The 22405-nt window shown below is 37.4% G+C and overlaps 1 protein-coding gene and 2 long non-coding RNA genes across 8 annotated transcripts; 2 read left to right on the plus strand and 1 right to left on the minus strand.

Moving 5' to 3' along the window:
* Positions 1 to 203: 203 nt before the first annotated feature.
* On the minus strand, positions 204 to 2894 carry LOC112447165 (uncharacterized). The gene is made up of 4 exons (XR_003035275.2): positions 2770 to 2894; positions 977 to 1158; positions 767 to 821; positions 204 to 365 (listed from the first exon to the last, which is right to left on the minus strand). It is a non-coding gene; the product is annotated as an uncharacterized lncRNA (long non-coding RNA).
* On the plus strand, positions 302 to 1419 carry LOC132345525 (uncharacterized). 2 transcript variants are annotated; one of them, XR_009494918.1, is made up of 2 exons: positions 302 to 384; positions 1127 to 1419. It is a non-coding gene; the product is annotated as an uncharacterized lncRNA (long non-coding RNA). The 2 variants fall into 2 exon arrangements; XR_009494919.1 differs by having other exon boundaries at positions 360 to 439.
* Positions 2895 to 9789: 6895 nt separating the features above from the next.
* Positions 9790 to 22112, plus strand: AREG (amphiregulin). Of its 5 annotated transcripts, none has more exons than XM_059887601.1 (7): positions 9790 to 9888; positions 12655 to 12766; positions 14014 to 14244; positions 16871 to 17072; positions 17802 to 17957; positions 19889 to 19988; positions 21850 to 22112. In XM_059887601.1, exons 2-6 carry the CDS (start codon positions 12706 to 12708, stop codon positions 19980 to 19982), a joined length of 744 nt encoding a protein of 247 aa, XP_059743584.1. In that variant the 5' UTR covers positions 9790 to 9888; positions 12655 to 12705; the 3' UTR covers positions 19983 to 19988; positions 21850 to 22112.
* The last annotated feature ends 293 nt before the right edge of the window (positions 22113 to 22405 follow it).

Here is a 22405-nt window from a genome sequence, read left to right on the forward strand (position 1 = left end):
TTTCAATACTATTCTATGCTAAAATTCACCTTTATTATGTTGAAATCCTAAAGAATGCACTGTGAAAGCCAACCTTTGATCCCTCCTCCATTTTACAGAACCATATCTGAGGCTTCCAAGAGCAGGTTCCAAACCCCTGAACTCTGTGCTGTTTGCAAACAGTACACGAACTGAGATCTCTTCAATGAAGAGAGCTGCACATGTGAAGGTGTCCAGAATGACTCATGTTTAACAGAACTGCCAAAGCAACGGTTCCACAGTCTTTCTCTAAACACGAGGAAACAAAGCCCGATGACATCATAGAGGATCAAGTCCAGAGGAGTGCTGCTGACTGCTGGGCTTTGGCTTCCTGTCTGTTTCTGTGGCTGGGGTAAAAGAAAAGAGGTCAGAGAAGAAGAGTATTTGTTGTTATAAGGATGAAACATCAAATATGTCTCAGGTGATCTATTTCATCTGATGTCGTAAGGCTGCTGACACAGGCCCAGACAGAGCTGTCAGTACCTAATGCCTGGGTCCCAACGAGACACGGGCTTTTGAGAGTGCTGTGACCTTTGCATGGAACACAAGCATTTTCCTGACCCTCACCCCCATTCCCACAACAGACTTATCTACACAATCACCTACTCTTCAGCTAACGAGGCCAATTCATTCTTCCCAGATATCATTTCTCCCAGGATGCCTTGCTACAGCTCTTAAGTCTGGGCTACCTTCCCACACTCTCTAGATCTCAGGGTACTACATCTTTTCCTTAGTGTCATGCACTTACCACAATGCATTATAGTCATCTGCTTCTCATCTGTGTCCATCTGCTGCACTGTAAACTGTTTAGAAGAATTGTTTTTCATTTTTACATTCCTATCACAGTTCTTGGGATATAGGCAATGCAGAATAATACATAATAGGTAATAATACATAATAGGTAATATATAATATGTAACAGGTAATACATAATACGTTGAATGAATGAATGACTTACACATTCAGAACACCATCATGGCCATTTTTGAAGGATAAATCTGACTTTCAGAGGTAGTCTAACCAAATTTGCACAGAGTGAGGTAGAAATCCAGATGTCAATTTAGTAATTTCCAGTGAGAATTGTGATTGCTGATATGCTTGGTTACAGGAATCTTCTGACCTTCACTGACCTTGGACAACCTATGAAGACAAATTCTAATCAGAGATCACTCAGGCATTAGACTGAGTGAAATAGATATATCTATTTTTTCAGTAATGATGTGTCAGCTATCAGAATGAAAGAGATGAACTCCTTGGGCCAGAGAAAATCCTTCCTGGAAATGTGTTCCAATGGAGAGAGCCAACTTTGACATTCTTATATCACCCTTCTGATTGATACATTTGTCTTTCAGTTTTACTAAAATAGTAAATGTAGTCCTGTGAGCTTTTTTGGATTTTTTAGATTTTTGTGGTCCTTTGGATTTTTTAGTTATTTTCAGTTATTTTAGAGTTATTTTATATGTTTGCTCTCTGCTCTATCAATTAGAAAAATTTTAAAGTCAATTTATTTCTAGGTTCTTTTACACTATGATATCACTAGTATTTGGTTTACCAAGCAAGTAACTTTAAAAACCTTTGTTGAGGACTTCCCTCATGGTTCAGTGGTTAAGAATCCACCTGCCAGTGTGGGGGACATGGGTTTGATCCCTGGTCTGGAAAGATTCCATATGCTGTGGGGCAACTAAAGCTGTGTGCCGCAACTACTGAGCTCATGCACTGCAACCAGCAAAGCCCACACTATAGTACCTGTGAGAGTGTTCTGTGACAGGAGAGGCCACTGCAGTGAGAAGCCCATACACTGCAACTAGAGAGAAGCCCCTGCTCACCACAACGAAAGAAAGTCCATGCGTGGCAATGAAGACCAAGCACAGCCAAAAATAAAACTGATTAAAAAAAAAAGAAAATGATCATCTACTGTATGCCTAGTGCTATGCTGACTATGATATATAATAATGATTAAATGTATGAGTTTTAAGTCAAAGAGACCTTGGTTTGAATCCTACTTCTATCAAATAAAAGTGCAGCCTTCTAGCAAGTTATTTGAAACTTTGATTTTCTCATCTGTTCTGTGGGGATGATAACACATACTTTAAAGGATTTTATGAAGACCAAATGACATGAAGTCTAAAATGTACTTAGGAGTATAAGCTCTAAATACATGTTATCTAAATTATATGATAATATTTACAGCTTAAATGTACTCTTTCCTGTCAGAGGCACCTGTAAAGGAAATGGAAACCTAAACTAATAGTTTCAGTTTTTTAGCATAGGAAACGCCTAGTGGATTCTGTTCTCATCTCAGGACCTCTATATAATGTTAAACATTTGCTGAGAATATGCAACGCATATAAACTTGTGCTGGGATTTAAGAGTGGTGAACAGATGGAGAGAATACATCCCTGCCCCTGTCCTCACATATGACCCATGTTGGATATGGTAATTCTCATTCTTGGTATCTTTTCAAGTGTCTCTTTCATTTAGCTTTAGTAACGATGTTAATCTAGTCCTTATGCAGCTTTCTTATGTGAAAAAAAATTATTTAAAAAAATGATGTAAGTGTATCCAAATGTTACCTAAGCCACTGTAAAATAAAAATAGTAACTGGAGGTTCTTACTTTGTTTACTAAACACTTGTTAATCCACTCAGTTCATTCAACCAACAGTTGAGCCCTTAACCCACACCAACTATTATTACAGGTGACAAAGAAAAAGGCAGCCCCTGACATCCAGGAGCTGGCCTGGTACTCTCACCTTGGCCTTGATGTTCTGCCGAACATTAAAAGTTTCACACAACAGCAACATCAAATAAGGTCACTGTATGACTATCATGGATTATGGCAAAATCAAGACCATCTCATAATCCACCTGAACACAGACAAGACCTGAATGTGGTTCAAGCCACAGCAGTGCCCACACATCCTCTTATCCTGATTACTATGTGTGACTGTGGATGCCTTCACAATTAACAGATTTAGCCTTACTGCTTCTATGGAAGACCAAGATATCCAACCACAGAATTATGCCCACTTCCTGACAGCTGCCAATTCAGAGAAAAATGTCCTCCCTTAAATTACTTAACACAAGCCCAGATCCTCTCTGTCCTTTCTAAAACTTACTCGACACCATCTTTTACTCATATACCCAGGTACTCGGGTGTACATTCCCGCTCCCTTCAGCTGTGCTCCTGTGGTCTTTAGCTTGAGGACATTGCGATGGAAGGGAATACTGCTATAAATACGAAGAGTGTCTGATTACCAAATCATTTCATATTGGACTCAGAAAACCACACACCAGAAAAACTTAAATAACAGCAACTTAATCAAGATAGAAAGTTTTCTCTTCTAAGGTAAAGAGTACAGAGGTGGTGCAGCAGCTCCAAATCAGGGATTCAGGCTCTTTCTGTCTTTCCCACCATTCTAGCACATGCCTTCAGATTCAGGGTCAGTTTATGGTTCCATACAATTCTGGGGGATGCTGCCAAGCATCCATATTCCAGGCAAAGGAAAGGAATAAAGAAAGCACAATAAGAGTGTGGCTCCTAACCTCACCAAATTCCTTCAAGAAGCCTTCCCGGAATTTCTACCCATACTTCTGCTTTCAGTTCACCAGACATGACTTGCAGAATCTAGTCACATCGTCACCACTATTTTCAAGGAAACCTGGGAAATGTTCTATTTAAATTGTACATATTGCCATCTGAATAACATCAGGGTTCTATTACTAAGGAAAGAGATCGGAATGGATACTGAGTAATGTCTAGGACAAAATTATTGATGGGGTAGTTAGTATTGAAAAATTGCCTAGTTGGGTTAGTTTATGGTGAAAAAAGAAATTTCACCAACAAACAATGTACTCACAGCAGAAATGGCCTGATTTTGCTGTGAAATCATGGTATCATGGTACGAAGACATCATATAGTAGGCAAATATTGCACAGCTGAAAAACATAGAGTTTGCACATTTAAAAACAAGTAATGCTCTGGAAAGGGCTTCCCAGTTGGTGTTAGTGGTAAAGAATTCACTTTCCAAATGCAGGAGACACAAGAGACAAGGGTTCAATCCCTGGGTTGGAAGATGCCCTGGAGTAGGAACTGGCAACCCACTCCAGTATTCTTGCCTGGACAGTTCCATGAACAGAGGAGCCTTGTGGGCTACAGTCCATGGGGTCTCACAGAGTTGGACACGACAGCACACACATTCATTCTTCCAAGGCTCTGGAAATGTCACGCATCTGAAGTCAGCAGTACAAGCTATTTGCAATAGGACCTTAATAACAAGGCTCACTCATGTTGCTTTCATCATTCTAAAAAAGTTTTGAATTCTTAAAGGCTTATCTGTCACAGTAAGCAGAGGTTCTCAAGTTATGAAATCAGTTAGAACAGTGTTCAATTATTTATCCCCATCCACAAATAGGCTTTGAAATTTTCTCATTGGATTCTCCAGTACTTTTTTCATTTGTGTCAATATTAATCATAAGAAAAATACAAAAGATCTTTGAGCAATTATGAAAGGTCAGATACTGTTCCAAGTGTCTTATGTGCATTATCACATTTAAACGTCACAACAATCCTATGATTAAGGTGTGGTTATCATCGTCTCCTTTTTTAGAGATTAGAAAGCTAAATCCACAAAAGCATTTAAATCATTTGACCCGTTGGTAAGAAATCGACTGTAGAGCATTGAAACATATACATTATCGTGTGTAAAATAGGTAGCTAGTGGGAATTGGATACACAGAGCTCAACTTGATGCTCTGTGACAGCCTAGAGGGATGGGAGGTGGAAGGCAGATTTAAGAGAGAGGGGACATATGTATACCTATGGCTGATTCATGTTGATGTATGGCAGAAACCAACACAACATTGTAAAGCCATTATCTTTCAATTAAACACAAATAAATTTTAAAAAGAAGACAGTACTGAAATCCAGTAGTTTCAACTTCAAATGTTGCAGTCTTGACCTCTTCATTCTGCCTCCTGGATTCCACCCAGCAGAGGACAGCACAAATGCAGGAGCAACTGTTTAAGGGTAAGGAAGGATGGGGAAAAGCAGACAGCTTCAGTGATCACTGTCTTGCAAAACTGACATCCTAATTGGAAAAAACAAAATAATTGATCATAGAAATCATGTCAAATCAGTTTGCTTGGAAAATCATTCTCTTGCCTTGGATTGGAGTTTTTAATGTAAAAAACAAAAAAGAAGTAATATTTGATCTTTGCACACATATTTAGAACATACAGAGAAGCAATGAATTCCTTAACCAGACTAACATTGTTGACATTCTTTCTATATCCTTTCAGAATGTTTCTGTTCATGTATATCTACATGTACCTATTTATATTTGATATGTATATAAATATTTGTAAATATATTATTAAAAGTTTCATACTGAACACAGTTTTATTAATGTTTTATACAAAAATGTTAATATATGTCTATAAAACTCTTTCTTGGTTTTACTCTTATAAGCCATGGATTTTTTTAAAAATGTAGACTTACACTCTTCTTTTCTCTTTCCTCTTATATGTGCTACCTTCCTAAATCTATGAATGCAAAATAAAGCCACAATACTTGTTTAGTTTTTTCCCAGTAAAATACCATTACAGTAATCATTTTGTGCAGATTGCAATATTGTTAAGGAAAAAAACGAAGCAAATTTTATAAACATGTATAGACATATTTTCAAATCTCCAAATTACCAAAACTGAGAAACATAAAATTTTACATAGTTAATTTTTTAAAAGTTATATCCTTAACTATCTGGCAGTTAAAGTAACTTTTAAAAGTGCAGACTATATGCATTTCTTCAAATAAGTAATTTTAGGCAAAACATATCTTCGAAGTCTCGTTTTCCTTTTTCTATTTCAATAAATGTAAGAATTTTAGTAAATACTATTTTTAAGATGGAAACATTTGATCACATTTATATTTCTTAAAAAAATTCTTAAAAAATTTTTGCTATCATGTAACACTTCCCCACTATTATATTAGCTTTGCTCAGGCCAAGTGTACTGTTGAAAAGTCAAATATATTTTTTACAGTCACAAAAGATAGTGCTTGAGAATCTCAAAATTGTCTAGCAATTTGATATTAAAAGTATCTTCTTGGAATGTCTGTTACCTTAAGAAGTAACCAAAACTAATCATTTTTAGAGTTTCTGTGGAAGAAAGGAAATCTAGGAGTGAAATTGTATTATATCTTCAGCAAATGGCAAAATCATCTGGGAGCACATAAATCCAGGTGTGCTCAGTCATGTCCAGCTCTTTGCAGTCCCACGGACTGTAGCCACCAAGCTCCTCTGTCCATGGAATTTTCCAGGCAAGAATACTGGGTGGGGTGCCATTTGCTACTCCAGGGACTCTTCCCTGCCCAGGGATCAAAGCCACTTTTGTTGCTTCACTTGCTTTGGCAGGAGGATTCTTTACCACTAGTGCCACCTGGGAAGCCCAAAATCCAGATTTAGGATGAAAATATTGATTTCAGGAATATTACTAAAAATGTTTATAAAACATATGGCTATATTTTCAATTTTTCCTTATCCATGAGTTCCACGTGTATATGTATTTTTCAATATTACCTTCTTCTTATTCTGGTCACATAATTTCAGGGCATACATTCAGAAACCTTTGGGAAGTATGACATACAAAGGTCATTTTATTTGTGATTTAATTTGTCCCTGCCTAGGACAGACTGTACATGAGTGGTCTACTCAACAAAATAGTATTTCCTTCACTTATGATCTTTAAAAACTGCTATTCTTACTGAACTCAGGGGGAAAAAAGCCTGTTGTGATCATGGGAAAATACAACAAAATCTATATGTAATACAACCTAGCTTTGTTAAAAATGCATGAATGCTTGAGAGACTATCTAAAGTGATAATAGAAACATCAAATATGTATCATTAATAATATTGCCATTGAATTACTAAATGTATGCATATGTTGTCAATTTTTTAAGTAAAAGAAGGCAAGTAACAGTCAATCCTAAAGGAAATCAACCCTGAATATTCATTGGAAGGATGGATGCTGAAGCTGAAGCTCCAATACTCTGACCACCTGATGTGGAGAGCTATTCATTAAGACCCTGATACTAGGAAAGTTTGAAGGCAGGAGCAGAAGGGGATGACAGAGGACTATCCAAGATGGTTGGATGACGTCACTGACTCAATGGACATGAGTTTGGGCAAGCTTGGGGAGATGGTGAAGGACAGGCAAGCCTGGCGTGCTGCAGTCCATGGGGCGGCAAAGAGCTGGACGGGACTAAGCTACTGAACAATAACAACAAGAGTTCCACATCTATGAAAAAGTGGTCATCACACAATATTGAATTTTTGATAACTGGAATGACAATTTATAAAATAAAATGCAAGAAGCTAAGGAAAGTAGAAATGCATTAAAGGAAGATCAAGCACACACAACATATTTTTTAATTTTGGAAAAAATAAATTAAGGATATCATTATTAACTAAAATTGGTAAACTATAAAAATCTTCTATAGGACTCTAATATACTTCAACCATTTGACCTTAGTATATTTTTAAGAAATAATAAAATGTCAGATCTTATCCTAAAATCCTAAATTCATAAAGGATTAACAGCACACCAAAATTATACATGCTTCCTAACTCAGTGTATGATGATGGTTATGGACATCTAGTTTTCTAATCTTACATTCAGAATTGAGTTAGTGAGAACCCATAATAATTTGGTGTAGATGTGACTCCATTCTTGTGAGACACTGAGTCTTGAAGGATTATATGCAAAGTGGATTTTTTCTTTTTCATATATTCAGACATATTACATTAAAATAGTTCCCTATTTATTACTAAATTGAAAGTATCCAAATTTGTAGGATGAGTTTCTTAGATATAAGATAAATGTCTTCATCTCACTTACATGCTTCCTTACATTTCTCCATCTTTTATGTTTCAAACAAATCTTCCATCTCTATGAATATGCAGCCCCACTGTTTTATAATCTCTCTGAATGTACCTTGATTTTTTTTGCCTATGTATTCCCTAGTGGAGTAGTTCTTAATCAGAGGTACACACCAGAATTTTCCTGAAAAAAAATTTTTTTTTTAATACACAGGCCAAGTACTCACATCAGACATACTGAATCAAGAGAGGAAAATGGAGAGTACATTTTGTAAAGGTTCTCAGATGATTCCAATGAGCTAACCTTTGCTTAAGAACTAAAGACAGCTCTTGTCTAGCACTGCTAAGAAAGGTGTTTAAGAAATTATTAGTGGAATAGACTCTTCTACAATGTCCTAAAATAGTCTACGTTTGAGGTCCAATTTAAGGCCCCTGTATTCTTCATTCTTCTTGTATATGCCTGTCTCTGTTGTTCATTACTGCTTATGTCTATCTCCGCGTGTGTATGTGCTAAGTCGCTTCAGTGGTGTCTGACTCTTTGCAACCCCATGGACTGTGGCCCTCCAGGCTCCTCTGTCCATGGGGTTCTCCAGGCAAGCATACTAGAGTGGGCTGCCATTTCCTTCTCAATAGGGTCTTCCTGACCCAGAGATCGAACCTGTGTCTCTTAGGTCTCCTGCATTGGCAGGTAGGTTCTTTACCACTAGCGCCACCTGGGAAGCTCACAAGTCTTTCTCTGCTCTTAGATATTGTTATTATCATTCTATAGGATAATCCTCCCCATTTTATCCTGCCATGTTTCCTCTAGAGAGAAAATATTTACTACTTAAGTGTAGGGGCTACCTTATATTTCTTCATCTCATCTTCTTCTACCATTCAAGTTCTCTATATCACACATTCTATTTCCTTTCTAGCACTTTTCACTACCTAAATTTATTTTGTGTATTGTTTCTTTGGTTACTATGTGTTTCTCTTTAATAGAATGTAAAGACTTTAAAAATAAGGACACTGACTAATTTAAAGTTCTAACCCAATATCTAGTTCTCAAAATATACTTGATGAATAAATGAACTACCTAGAGGACTGATTTTGGCACATGTATCAATGTATATTGTGTTTACTTAGTTCCCACTGTATCAAATCATTTATGACTTTCAGTCCCATCTTCTGGTCCTTGCTCTGGAAGAGTCATCATGTGAAGGATACAAAGAGCAAGAAATTTTATTTCATTCTGTCAAATTAAAACAATCAAGTTCATTAAAGGTCTCTTGAAGGAACTAGAAATTACATATTCTTTAGAGTGGATATTTTCAAAATGAAAAGTAGAAAATTATAGACATCTAAATGGAGCTAATGCATCTGTTAATAATACGTGAACTGTTGCTTATATTTCAGAGAATTTCTTAATTTTAGTTTGAGAGTTCATATGTTGACTCATAAAAATGACCATGATGTAATATTTACTCAGACCCTGACGCTATTTGTAAAATTTCAAAATCAGCTATATGAACAAAAACTAATTCTACTGTGGGTTCTATAGAATATCTTTTAGCAGAGTCAAAGTGAGTTTCTTTCCACTCCACGTATAAAATATCATCAGGCTCTAGATACTAGGCACCAAAAGAGTGTGTGACTTGCTAGGAACATTTGCCTTTGCGGCTGCCTTTAATATCAAACAAATGAAGGAATTATTAATTTATTAGGATAAAAAGAGTTACTTCTCTACTTGAATTTTTTGAAATTACTCCTCCTGGTCTCAACTTAGCAATCAGAATGTAAAGAATCCCACATTTATATGGGGTTGGTTTCTTTCTCATGCATGTATTCCTGAATGCCATGAGTCATCAAGGGGTGCTGCCTTTGTGATGCAACTATTATGACACCACATGATATCCTGTGATGCACCATAATGTCAAAATGCTTAATCTTAATGTGAAGTGGGTACAAAGTTCACGGCTTGAACGTATTGGAGGAGATTACTGATCACTTACTCTGTGAGTAGCTACATTTCTAAGGGTCACTTAGTTCTTCAGTGTGATTAATATAGTGTAACTATCACAATGTTAAGGTTAATAATATTTAATAACAGTCAAGTTTATTTATTGTGTACTCACTACAAGTAGGATCTGTGCTATTGTTTATGTATCTTACCTAATCTGCTTAACGGCATGTGGGTATCTTTATTCTTATTTTCAGATGAGGAATCCAGAGTCTTTCAGATATTAAGTAATTTACTATATGGTGGAATTTGTATATGAAAACTCAATTGGTTTGAATCTCAAGTTGATACTAAGCACTCAGTCCCTATGATGCTATGTTATGTTCCACACCAATGTAAATTACCACCCTCTAAATTTCCAACTGGAAAAAGACAAGACAATTTCCAATGTAAAGAGCCCACTTTCACTTCAAAGTGAAACACTTTTGATGATAGGTGTGCACAACTTGCATTCACCTCAATAAGAAGAAGGGCTTCCCTGGTGGTTCAGCTGGTAAAGAATACGCCTGCAATGCAGGAGACCTGAGTTTGATCCCTGGGTTGGGAAGATCCCCTGGAGAAGGGAAAGGCTACCCACTCCAGTATTCTGGCCTGGAGAATTCCATGGACTGTATAGTCCATGGGGTCACAGAGTCAGACACGACTGAGCTACTTTCACTTTCACTTTCAATAAGAAGAAAGTAAGAAGAGAGGAAGAGAAGGATGAGAACAAAATCAAAACCTATGAGAGCAGAAAGATATACCAGCCTAGGCAACAATCTGCATGCTAAACAAAATCTCCACCATCTTTTGAAATCTGCTGGTAAGAATGTGAGTCTCTCTGAATCACAGTCACCTCATCCACCAAAAAAGATGACCATGCAGGCCCCTGCTTCACCCTGGAATGGGCAGGGTCATCTTTCTCATCTTATTTTCCACTCTTGGTCACACCTTGTCTTCAGGTATTCTTTTCATTTACACTTGCTTCTGGGAAGACCATTGAGTGACCTCTCCGTCTTGCCACAATGCTCTCCATGATACACAGAACAAAACTAAACTGCATCCTGGTTTTTCATGGCACTCAATCCTTCTTATCTGATATAAAAGACCTACTTTACTCTGCATCTGACTTTCACCTCCTTGAGCTACTGGGAACTGGTCATCATTTAATTATCTCCCTGCATAAAACAGAAAACAAGTGAAATACACAAAATATGGTCTCAACAAATGTCCAGTAGGAGCAAAGGCATGAGTCATGACTCTATTTTATCCTACTAAATGTAAAGTACTATTTAGCCTACATTATTATGACATGTCATTAAAAAATACACAACTTTGAAAAAAGTTTCCCAGAATTAGGACACGTACCACTGTGACTGACATTCCTAAAAAGAACTGTTTTACTGGAACAGTCACGGAAGAGACAGATACCTTCAGGACAAAGAAATACTTAGAACAATGCTTTTTTCTCTTCTTCAAGTCATGAAAAATCAAGTTCTGGAGTTGTCTCCATGTAGAAGTTAGTCAAATTAATCAATCTCTCCCTCTCTCTTCACTTTATCTGCTTGTCATGATTAAAATGCCCTGCTAGGTTCTAAATGGACTCTCAAAGCTGGCTCATTCTGTCTTGGGATTCCAGAAGCAAAATCTTGGCCACCATTCTTCGTCATCCAATCCCAATATGCTATCAGCAGAGACTATTCCTTTAGGTTAAATATTATTCTCCTGTAGAAATTCTCTTTTCAAAGAGAAGTTTAGTCTAAATCCTTTTATCAGAGTGGAAAGAGAGTTTAAGAGTGAGATGAGGTTGAAGATGAATCTGTCTGGCTCCTGCCATGACCAGCTGTGTGAAGTCCTCCCTGCCTTGTAAAGCTGACATTTGTCCCTCTTGTAAAACAGGGAAGATGATACTTAGACCTCCCTAGGTTTTGAGTGAGGTGGTATTGGTAATATTTTTAGTGTATTGTTCTGCCAAAAAAAAAAAAAAAATCAATAAATAATAATTTTGACAAGGATGGGTCCCTGGGCCACAAAAATAAATTGGACGGGAGGTGGTTGGAAATTCTGACCACTTCACAGTGGGTGGGGAAGGGCCTCCGGGTGAGATAAGGTAAATAAAGCAGCTTCTCATTAGGAGGTGGGCTCTGTAGTCATATTATGACCGTTATTGTTAAAGACATCGGACCATTGTTAAGTCACTCCTGATCTTAAGGTACTTCAACATTTTAAAATGGAATTTTTTCTAGGTAATTCCTGTCTGTGGTAACACTAAGATCAACCAAAGTATATTCTGAGGATTTTCAGATGGGTTGAATGTTCGGGACTTCTGAATGTCAGCTCCTAGCTCCCAAACTCCACTCCTGTCCCTTGTATGGATCTGGTAATTTTTTTTTTTTTTCAGCTTGCAGCGAGAGGTTTAATTTTCACTTCCTTCCAGCGGCTCTCTGCGCTCTCAGGAGGTGGGGCGCCTGACATCCGTGTGTGGTTTTCGGGTAGTAACTTCTTCCCGGGAGGCCGCCCGCCTCCACCCTCCGCCGCGGCGTGACGTCACGGGCGATGCCCGGGTCCCCGCCCGGCCTATAAAGCGGCAGGTGCGCGCAGCACCTCCGGAATGTTCGCACACCTGGTGCCCTAGCCTGAGCCCAGGGAACCTGAGCCCAGGGATCGCGAGGCGAGCTCCAGGAGCTGCCTCCAGTACCCCAGGCTGGCCGGGCCTGCGAGCTCGGCCACGCGGCCCCCAGCGTCCCAGCTCTCGGCCACCACCGCCTCTTCCCGCCTGCAGCTCCCGGCCGAGTTGCCCCAGAGACCGCGACGCCGCCGCTCCGAGGGACCAATGAGAGCCCCGCTGCTGCCGCCGGCGCCCGTGGTGCTGTCGCTCCTCATCTTTGGCTCAGGTGAGGACATCCCGGCTCTGAGCTGCCCGGAGCTTCTCCCACAGAGGCCAAACTGGTCGCCTCTTGGATTTTGCTGCTGATTCTTAAAAAAAAAAAAAAAAAGAAAGCCGCCCCTGGGTGTCCCCCGACTCTGTCCGATGGGAGGTAATCGACATACCGGCCCCTCCTATGGAGGCTGAAAAAACAGGCCGGGTGTCTTAGAGGTTCCAGGCCAGCAGGAGGGTGCCTGAGAATCTTTGTACTCTCACTTTAGTCCAGAGGAAGGGGAGTTTAGAGATCCTGTAATCCATACCCTTCCTTTTACAGCGGTAAAGTGATTTCTAGAGATCTTGCAGAAGAGAAGTCCCAGACCAAGGAGTCCTATCTCCTACCTAAATTCTCCGTCTCCTCTGTCAAGTGATTTTGTTTTTACCATTCTAGAGGGCCTGGCATCGTCCCAGGAAGAGGTTCTACTTAAAAGCACCACTCTGACACTGTTTTGAGACCTAAAGAATCCGCCTGCCAAGTAGGAGACGAGGGTTCAAGCCCTAGGTTGGGAAGATCCCCTGGAGAAGGAAATGATAACCCACTCCAGGATTGTTGCCTGGAAAATTCCTTGAACAGAGGAGCCTGGCTTGCTACAGTCCATGGGGTCGCAAAATACTCCTATAAGATTTAGCCACTAAGCAACAAACGATAAAGCAGGGGCTTGAAACTGGCCCCCAAGTCTTACCTAGTCCCTAGTTTCTTCTCTATGTGAGGGCAATAATAAGAAACAATGACAGTAAGAAAATTTATTACCAACTACTATTCATATTACTTTTTACATTTGATATGCATACTCTTTTTAAAAAGGTACTGCATGTGTTAAAAAGATATTGGGTTTATCTCTAGAATCTGTTTATTAAAATGGAACAGGTAACATTCTATTGTATATATATATATATGAAGTTATGGTCATATTTAGATGTTACCTCTTAAATAATTATATTACATTAATTTGCCTATTTGGTGGGTTTTTGATGTGGAAATTAATGTAGATTATCTGTGGAAAAGAAAACCTAAATAAAAGAAGCTCTGTAATTGGGACAGTTGAGTTTGCTTGTTGGCAGAGTATGAAGCAGCTTTCATAAGTGACTCAATCGCAAACAATAACACATGTGCCGTCACTGCTTTGAAGATAAACATTCCTCCCGAACAGAATTGACTGGAGAGAAAAGGCACCCCACTTTACTTTTTCTTTTCTTCTCTTATTCTCGCTCCCATAGCCCATTATACTGCTGGATTAGACGTCAATGACACCTACTCTGGAAAAGGGGAACCATTTTCTGGGGACCACAGTGCTGACAGATTTGAGGTGACCTCAAGAAGTGAGATTTCCTCTGCAAGTGAAACGCCTCCTGGTGGCGAACTGTCCTCCGTGATCGACTATGACTATGCAGAAGAGTATGATAATGAACCACAGATATCTGGCTATATTGTAGATGATTCAGTCAGAGGTGAGTAGAGGAGAAGGTGACAGTATAGCCTATAAGATATGTGGTTTGTATGAGCAAAGCTGCTTCAAGAAAAGCCTCTCCAAGATCTTCCAGTGGCTTTCTTGTGTGTATGACTGTTGTGCATCCTGCTAGTTAAGCTGGAAACTGAGATAGAAGGAGCTTTTAGTAGGCACAACCTTTGTGTCCGGAGCTCTAACAAATGTTTCATGTCTGGTAAGTCTAATCTTCACAACTTTATAAAGTAGGAATTGTTATCATTTTACAGATGTGATAACTGAAGCTTAAGAAGGTTAAGCACTTTGCCCAAAGTTCCACAGCCAGAATGAGAAACTCCAATCTGTTGGATTTCAGATACTCTGCCACATGACCACTCCCCGATGTGAAAAACCAATGTAGACATCAACCAACCCTATATACTTTATATCAGCTTTTATAGCCACTCCCCACCACCATTTTTCTCTAAATAACTCAGTTGGACACAAATAGGGCTTCCCTCATAGCTCAGTTGGTAAAGAATCTGCCTGCAGTGCAGGAGACCCAGGTAAGGGAACAGAAAGATGTAATGGGAAAAGAATGATTGGATCTTAGCACTGTGTATTGTGTTGCAACATTGGCATTAGTAATATCACTTTCTGGAAATATTAAAGAACAAATATGCATGGATTTTATGTCACTAACATCTCTGTTTAACCCTAAATCTCAATTGTCAGTTAAATAATAGTGACCTATAATTTCTTCTCTTCTGCTGTTATCTGATTTTTCAAAAAGAGCATTTACTTAAAATGAGGGTACCAGAGTAAGAGGTCACTATTGTTCATTACTCTCATATTACTTTGGAGTTTGAGGGCAGATGAGGTCATCAGTAAATCAAATCTAAATATCCTAGGAGCATCCATTATGAAGGCAGGGTTTAAAGCGTCCTCTTTCCTGATCTTAGTTTCCCTGACTCCTCCCCTCTGTCTAGCTCCCAGAACTGGTGAAGGAATAGCAAGTGATAACATGAAGACAGTGGCAGGTGGGAAAAGTTTTATCAAACACTCCATTTTCCTCCCTTGCTCCACACCTCCCTTATGTGCTTTTACATAAGGTGGAAAAGGGGTCCATTTCTTATTTTGGGAGGGGGATGAGATGAGACCATTAAGACTCTAGAAATTTTTCTCTTAAAGATGTTTCAAGTTGGCATTTCATAAGGCCAAATGAATTGATGGTGATGAATGAAAATGGTTAGGGGCCAAAATTACAATACACTGTAAAATACAGTGAAAATTGCTCCATGAAGATAATGTCTATTGTAGCACTTCAGCATAGTGACTGTCTCTGTTTAAAATTTGTAATGTATCTGTAAAGTGCTGTAATATTGATTTAAACTGTCTCTGTTAGAGGAACTGTTCTAATTTGGGGTACTTTTCTCATCATCAGAGGGAAGTTTCAACACAAAAATTGCATAGCCACCTATTAAACATTGCTCCTAATTTGACTATTGTTAATGTTGATATAATGACTGCTAAAATACTCAAAGTATTTAATTTTTCATTACCTTAATCACAGGGCTCCAGCTTTGCTACCCTTCCTTATGTTTCTAGAGTTCTCTATTTACTGAGCACTGCAGAACCATTTTGACTAACTTTATTATGACTTTATGACTCTTTTCTCTGGGCTCACTAAATACTTGCTCAGATAAACCTATGCAGAGATTAGTAAGACAAAATGCACAGCTCTAACATAGAAACTCCTCCTTCCTATGTTTAATGTGTGGGTAAACTATACCCTGCATAGCTATAACACTGAACAAAGGTTTCTGTGAATCTGAAGAGTTAGGATGAACCCATGAAGCATCAATTACAAATATTTCTGGACTCTGTTTTTCAAATAGATTGATTATAGAAATTAGCCCCCAGAAGGTATCAATTAATTATAATCTGTTGTAATCTGGGAGTTGAAGAAAGTTAACTCTAATGTATAATTCTGTTCTTTTCACCTCAGGTAATAACACACCAATTCCCAACTATGATAGCACAAGACTGATATGAGTAAAGAAAATCATCAAATATACTCAAACCCCACTTTAATTAATGGAACTGAGCTTTTCCAAGAGAAAACATAATGTAATTGGGTATTAATAGGCTTTAACATTCCAGCACTGCCATTTTCTAGCTACTGTTTTAGTGCAATTTACTTGTCTTTACTCGACTCTACTTTTTCTCATCTGTATCATGTGGATAGTAACAATACATTCAACTGTAATTTGGGTTTAATTAAATTAATGCTTGTTACCAAGAACCTGGTATGAATTAAAGTAAAAACAAATGTTTAAAATATTTCATGGATTTTCTTAGACAAGTAACTCCTATTATTCCTGTTATCAGTAGTAGTAATACTGATACAAATAAATCAAAATATGTTTTTAAGCTAATAAAATAACAAATGTGTTCAGATTCTAAGTGCCACATAATACAGATATTGTCTTTGTTCAATTATTGTATATGAGTTGTGTTAAAAAATGAGACTGATACGGCTGTTACCCTGTGAACTTACTGCTAGGACATTTTTCTCTCATGTCTTCAAAATGGTGTTCCACGTGAAGAGAGACTTTTGTCAATAGATCTTTTCTTTTTTATTTTTTTAGTTGAACAGGTAGTTAAGCCTAAGAAAAACAAAACGGAAAGTGAAAAGACTTCAGATAAACCCAAGAGAAAGAAAAAGGGAGGCAAAAATGGAAAAAATAGAAGAAACAGAAAGAAGAAAAATCTGTGTGATACAGAATTTCAAAATTTCTGCATTCATGGAAAATGTACATTTTTAGAGCAACTGGAAACAGTATCATGCCAGTAAGTTACCCTAAATCATATGGAATTCTATATTTCTAACACTGTGTATGAAACCCCTAGTTGCAGAAAACCATTTGTGTTTTTTTTCAATGTATAAACCAAGAGTTGGCAAACTTCCTTAAAGAAGGAGATATGAAATATTTTGGTTGTTGTGGGTCAAGATTATGTACGGTTATCATATAACCAATTAAAACATGGCCATTTAAAACTGTTAAAAAAAAAAAAAACATTTTTCAGCTTGCGTGCTATAAAAGACCTAGCAAATGGCCAGATTTGACCCGTGGGCAATAGTTTGCTGAACCCTGGTGGAAATCATCATTTCGCAATATATATTTTACAAAACCTCTTGATAAAAAAGGAACTAAGGTAGTTTTCACTTAATGTTGTTCTTGCTTCCTTCTCCCTAAAAGCTGCTAGCACATTAAATGGTAGTGGAATGTATTAGCTGCATAACAAGCCACTGAATTCATCAGTTGGTCATACAAGGAGCACAAAGAATGAAAAGGCGTGTCCTCTTGGAATATCACACTCAGACTAATCTCAACTTGTTCTTATACTAATACACCTTAGGCGCGAATGCATTCTACAGCTCATCATTTTGAAATACAAATAAATGCCTGGACTGATTTTTTGAATGCTAGAATTAATGATGGTTTGTGATCTGGAAAGTAAATGTGATTATTGGAATCTTTTCAGTGATTATAATTTTAAAATGTGGGTTCTTTGCAGATGTTATCCAGAGTACTTTGGTGAACGATGTGGGGAAAAGTCCATGAAGACTCAGAGCATGGTCGACAGCGATTTATCAAAAATTGCTTTAGCAGCTATAGCTGCTTTCGTCTCTGCCATGACCTTCACAGCTATTGCTGTTTTTATTACAATCCTGTAAGTAAGGCATGTCTTTAAAATCCCTAATAAAGTAATGCCAGGTTGATTTTTTTCAGGATTTCTATCTTAATGTGGTATCATATTTTACGTGAGTTATTCTATTAGTGGTACGTGATATTTGGCCGTATCTTTACCCTTCATTGACAATTCACAGAATATGGTTAAATGTATTCCTTTGGCCACCATTGAAACTTAATATATGAACCCCTTTTCTTGAACTTAAAAATTGATGGTTTTGTTTCATGTTATATGTCTACTCATGGCTACTTCTGAATCTCAGATTGTTAATATCTTCCATTAGTATATTATGCTTAAGCAAGCTTCCCCAGAAGCTAATTAGGAACTAGGTTGTCAGAGACATTGCTTTGATACTAAAAAGTCACAAAGAGCTTCAAGCCAGGAGCCAAGAAAAGATGTCTTCTGCTTCTGTCAGAATGCAAAATTCTGAGTTAGGAATTTGATAGCATGGTACTGACTTATTAGAGCTTATGCCTATTTTGTTATTGTCAAATGAAGTATGGGAATTCAATTACTAAAAAAAAAAAAGTTTCCTCCATATGGCATGGCGTAGGAAGCAGGGACAATTCTATTACTGTTTCATTCTAGCAGTATCTTCCCTGTGCTCATAATAACAGATCACTTACTTCACTTCATGACCAATGAATGTTAGAACTAGACTGTCCTAGGTAGTAGCCACTGGTGGGTATGTAAAAATGGCATTGTCTGTCAAACAAAAGTCAGTAGATTAAGGAGCTTCAGGGAGGGTGTGAATGGCTCTGTAATGACTCATGTGCTACTGGAGCTTGGGAAAAGCAAGACTCATTATTCTAATTTTAGGTCTTGGTAAATTACTTTTAACAACTGGATTGTATACATGATCTACTACTCCTGCCATTCAGGAAACAAGGAATTATCTTCTGTCATTGTTTACTATTATTTTAAACTCATATCAGCTAATGATAAAATGCCAGGTAAAACACAATTTTATGATGCACGTAAAGTTTGATGTGTGGTTTAAATTTGTTTTGCACATCCGAGAAATTATTTCAGTCTGTTGGTACCTCAAGCCTGATATGATATGCCAGTGTGTTTAGGAAAAATACACTCAGACACCATTATTATTTGACGTAGAATGACAGAAGAAGAAACTGCCAGTTAGGGAAGATGTTTTGAAAGAATTATTCAAAAACTCATAATTATTCAAATTGAAATATTTAATAATCCTTTGGAAAAGTATGGAAAAGCTTTGTCATGTTTTCCTTTTCTCTTGTATTCTTCCCTGTATTTGAAACACATCGCAAATACCAGCCTAAGACACAGTTGCTGCTTTTACATAACTGAAATCAGTTTTTTCCCAAACATCACAACAAAAGTTCTTAAGATTTTAATAATAACATTTAGTAGATAAAAAAGCTAATAAAAATTGAATTGCTTGAGCAACACTAAAACATTTCAGACCATTGAGTTTTTTGAGTATCAGGTAGCAATAAATTAGAAATATTTATTATATTTAGAAATAAAATCAATTTGTTTTTAAGCCTGTATATAAAAAAACAAAACCTAAGCATTTACATTAGTTTGTACAGCCCTTCTGTGGTAAAACTATACTATCTTCTTCCAGCTGTGCCTGCAATTGTGCTGGTTCGGGGAAAAATATGGATATGTTTCATGCCTTCTAAAAGTTTGCATCCCAATGCACATTTGTTTAAATCTCAGAATATGTTTATATAAAATCAACATAAAGATTCCCTTAAAAGAACATTGTGATACTTTTTACCTGGGTTTAGTTTTTTGGGTTTGGTGGAGTGGTCCTTAAATGTACAGTGGTCCATAGGACTCATGAAAGAAATTCCCTGTGCTCATGAAACCCCAGTCAATGTATATATGAATAGAACTTTGATGACAGTAGAATATCTTGTTCTCTGAAGGCTTCGAAGACGATACCTCAGGGGATATGAAGGTGTCGCTGAAGAACGAAAGAAACTTCGACAAGAAAATGGAAATGCACATGCTGTAGCATAACTGAAGGTATTATTGCAGGTTGGAGTTTTAAAAGATATCTTTAAATAATGTTTTACAATTTTAAAAATATAACGTCTATTATATGAAGAAAAATGAGAAAAGCAAGTTTTCTTAATGGTACACTATGAACATTGGCTACACAAAGGTGTTATTCTTTCAGCTTGAGTTGCAGTTCCATACTGAGAATGGACCATGTCCTTACTATGCCAAGGGATAGAAAAGTGAAGGAGACACAAATTCTGTTCTCAAAGAGCTTAGTGTTTTGAAGATAGAAAAAGATGCAAGAAACAAGAATATCAGGGGGAGTAAAATATATGTCATAAAAAAGGAACTAATGGACTATGAGGAGTTTCCAGCAAAGGAGAGATAGAATCCAGTGGGCTGCATTTAGGGAGCAGAAAAAGATGCGATAGAGGATGGCATTGGAAGTGAGCCTCAAAGAACTGATGAGACTGGGACATGTGATTATAAGTGGAAAGGAAGATCAATAGTGTGAGATGGGCTAGATTATTTTAGAAAGGTTTGAAAGATGACCTAGTTCTAATGGTGTTGGAGGAGATAAGGTTGAACTGATAGGCTGAGCTCACATGGTGGAGAGCCAACATCAGGGCACCTGCACTACAAATGTGAGGAAGTAGAAACACCAGTGGGATATCCTTGCACAGAAAAGAGGCAGGAATGGAGAGGGGCTCACACTTGAGAGGTAACTTGGTTAGTGTACAGATTGTAGTTCCTATTTTTTTAAAAAAAATTTTTTTTGTAAAGAGAGAGAGCTGAGCATGTTGTATGGAGAAAGTATGGAGAGGGATATTTCGTTGACAACTAAAGTCAACAGCTGATGAAGCAAACTTCCACAGGAAGGGGGAGGCAAGGAGATCAAGGACACTCTTAATGTCAGTCAAAAGAAGGAACTCCATTTCCTCAGACATTTTGGAAAGAGGTCACATCCTCAAGTTATTGGGTTGGCCAAAAAGTATGTTAGGATTTTTCATTACAATCTTACAGAAAAACTCAAATGCACTTTTTGGCCAGCCCAATATTATTTTTTGCCTTCGATTGTTTTAAGAATTACTTGAGATACTTGCTAAATATGCACATTTCTAAGCCAAATCCTAAATCTACTAAGTCTGCGATTCCATCTTTTATTAACATTCCAGATGCTTGAAGAACACTATCTTTAGCATTGGTTAAGTACAGGCATTGTGTTCTGAGCCTATTACAGAATTAGCTCAGTAAGTCATGAAATAGATAATTATCCATGCCAGTGCTATACTCAATACTTATTCATCAAAAGTTATTAATGAATTGGCTTAATGTTCTGAAGCTAAAGTCACCAGCATGAATAAGAGTTTATTTTTGGTTCTTTAGTGCAATTGAAATTTCTCAAAGGAGGTCCGGAATGACTTTAGGAAAAGGAATATGCTGTGTTGGCATATTGTGGCTACCTATTAACTGGTAGCTACTATTATTATGCCCTTGGTACTAATTATCCTAAATTAACTGTATATCATAAATATACTGAGCCACTTAATCTTTGTTTTTAATTATGTCCGCTTCATAGATTTGGTTAGGAAAACTATTTCTCATCACTATTCTCAGTGCTGCAATTTTAATAAACAGAATTTGATGAAACAGGTTTGAACACACAGTCTTCTACCCAAGTATGCATATAACTGAAGCAGATGTGAAAGACAGATTCAAGTCAGAAGGGCTAGTTTGTCTCTGAAAAGCTTTTAGCACTTTCCACAAGACATCCTAGGGGAAAAAAAAATTGGCAGAAATTCTGATTGATGATTATTCTTTGACCTTATCTCAAAGCTATGTTGGAATTGGGCTGTCTCTAACAGTTCATTTTATTTTCCAACAGGGTATCAGATCGGAGTCACTGCCAAGTCACAGCTGCAAGTGATACATTGGTTCTTCTTTTCAGCAAATCCCAAGAAAACAGAACCTTTTCGTTCTGATGGTTTTAAACTTTCAATTGTCACTTTTTAATGCTAAGTCTTATTTCTGTACATAAAGATGCATGGAGATAAAAACTATTTTTTCAAGTTGTAAATAATTTATTTAATATTTAATGGAAGTGTATTTATTTTACAGTTCATTAAACTTTTTTTTTAATCAAACAGATTGAGAGTTTGAATGTGACTTTTGAGATTGTAAGACTTTAGGGTATTTGTCTAACATTTAAATGATCATTTTAAAAGGAGTTCCTTTCCTTTTTTTTTTTTTTTACTGTTTTGATGTTTATTTTCAAAACTTAACTGTTTTCTTAGAAAGTACTCTTAATGGGAAAATTATTAACTAGAGTCACTTAAAGTGAAGTCGCTCAGTTGTGTCTGACTCTTTGCAACCCCATGGACACCAGACACCAGGCTCCTCCGTCCATGGGATTTTCTAGGCAAGAGTACTGGAGTGGGTTG

The sequence above is a fragment of the Bos taurus genome, chromosome 6 (genome assembly GCF_002263795.3).
Source record: "Bos taurus isolate L1 Dominette 01449 registration number 42190680 breed Hereford chromosome 6, ARS-UCD2.0, whole genome shotgun sequence".
NCBI lineage: Eukaryota > Metazoa > Chordata > Mammalia > Artiodactyla > Bovidae > Bos > Bos taurus.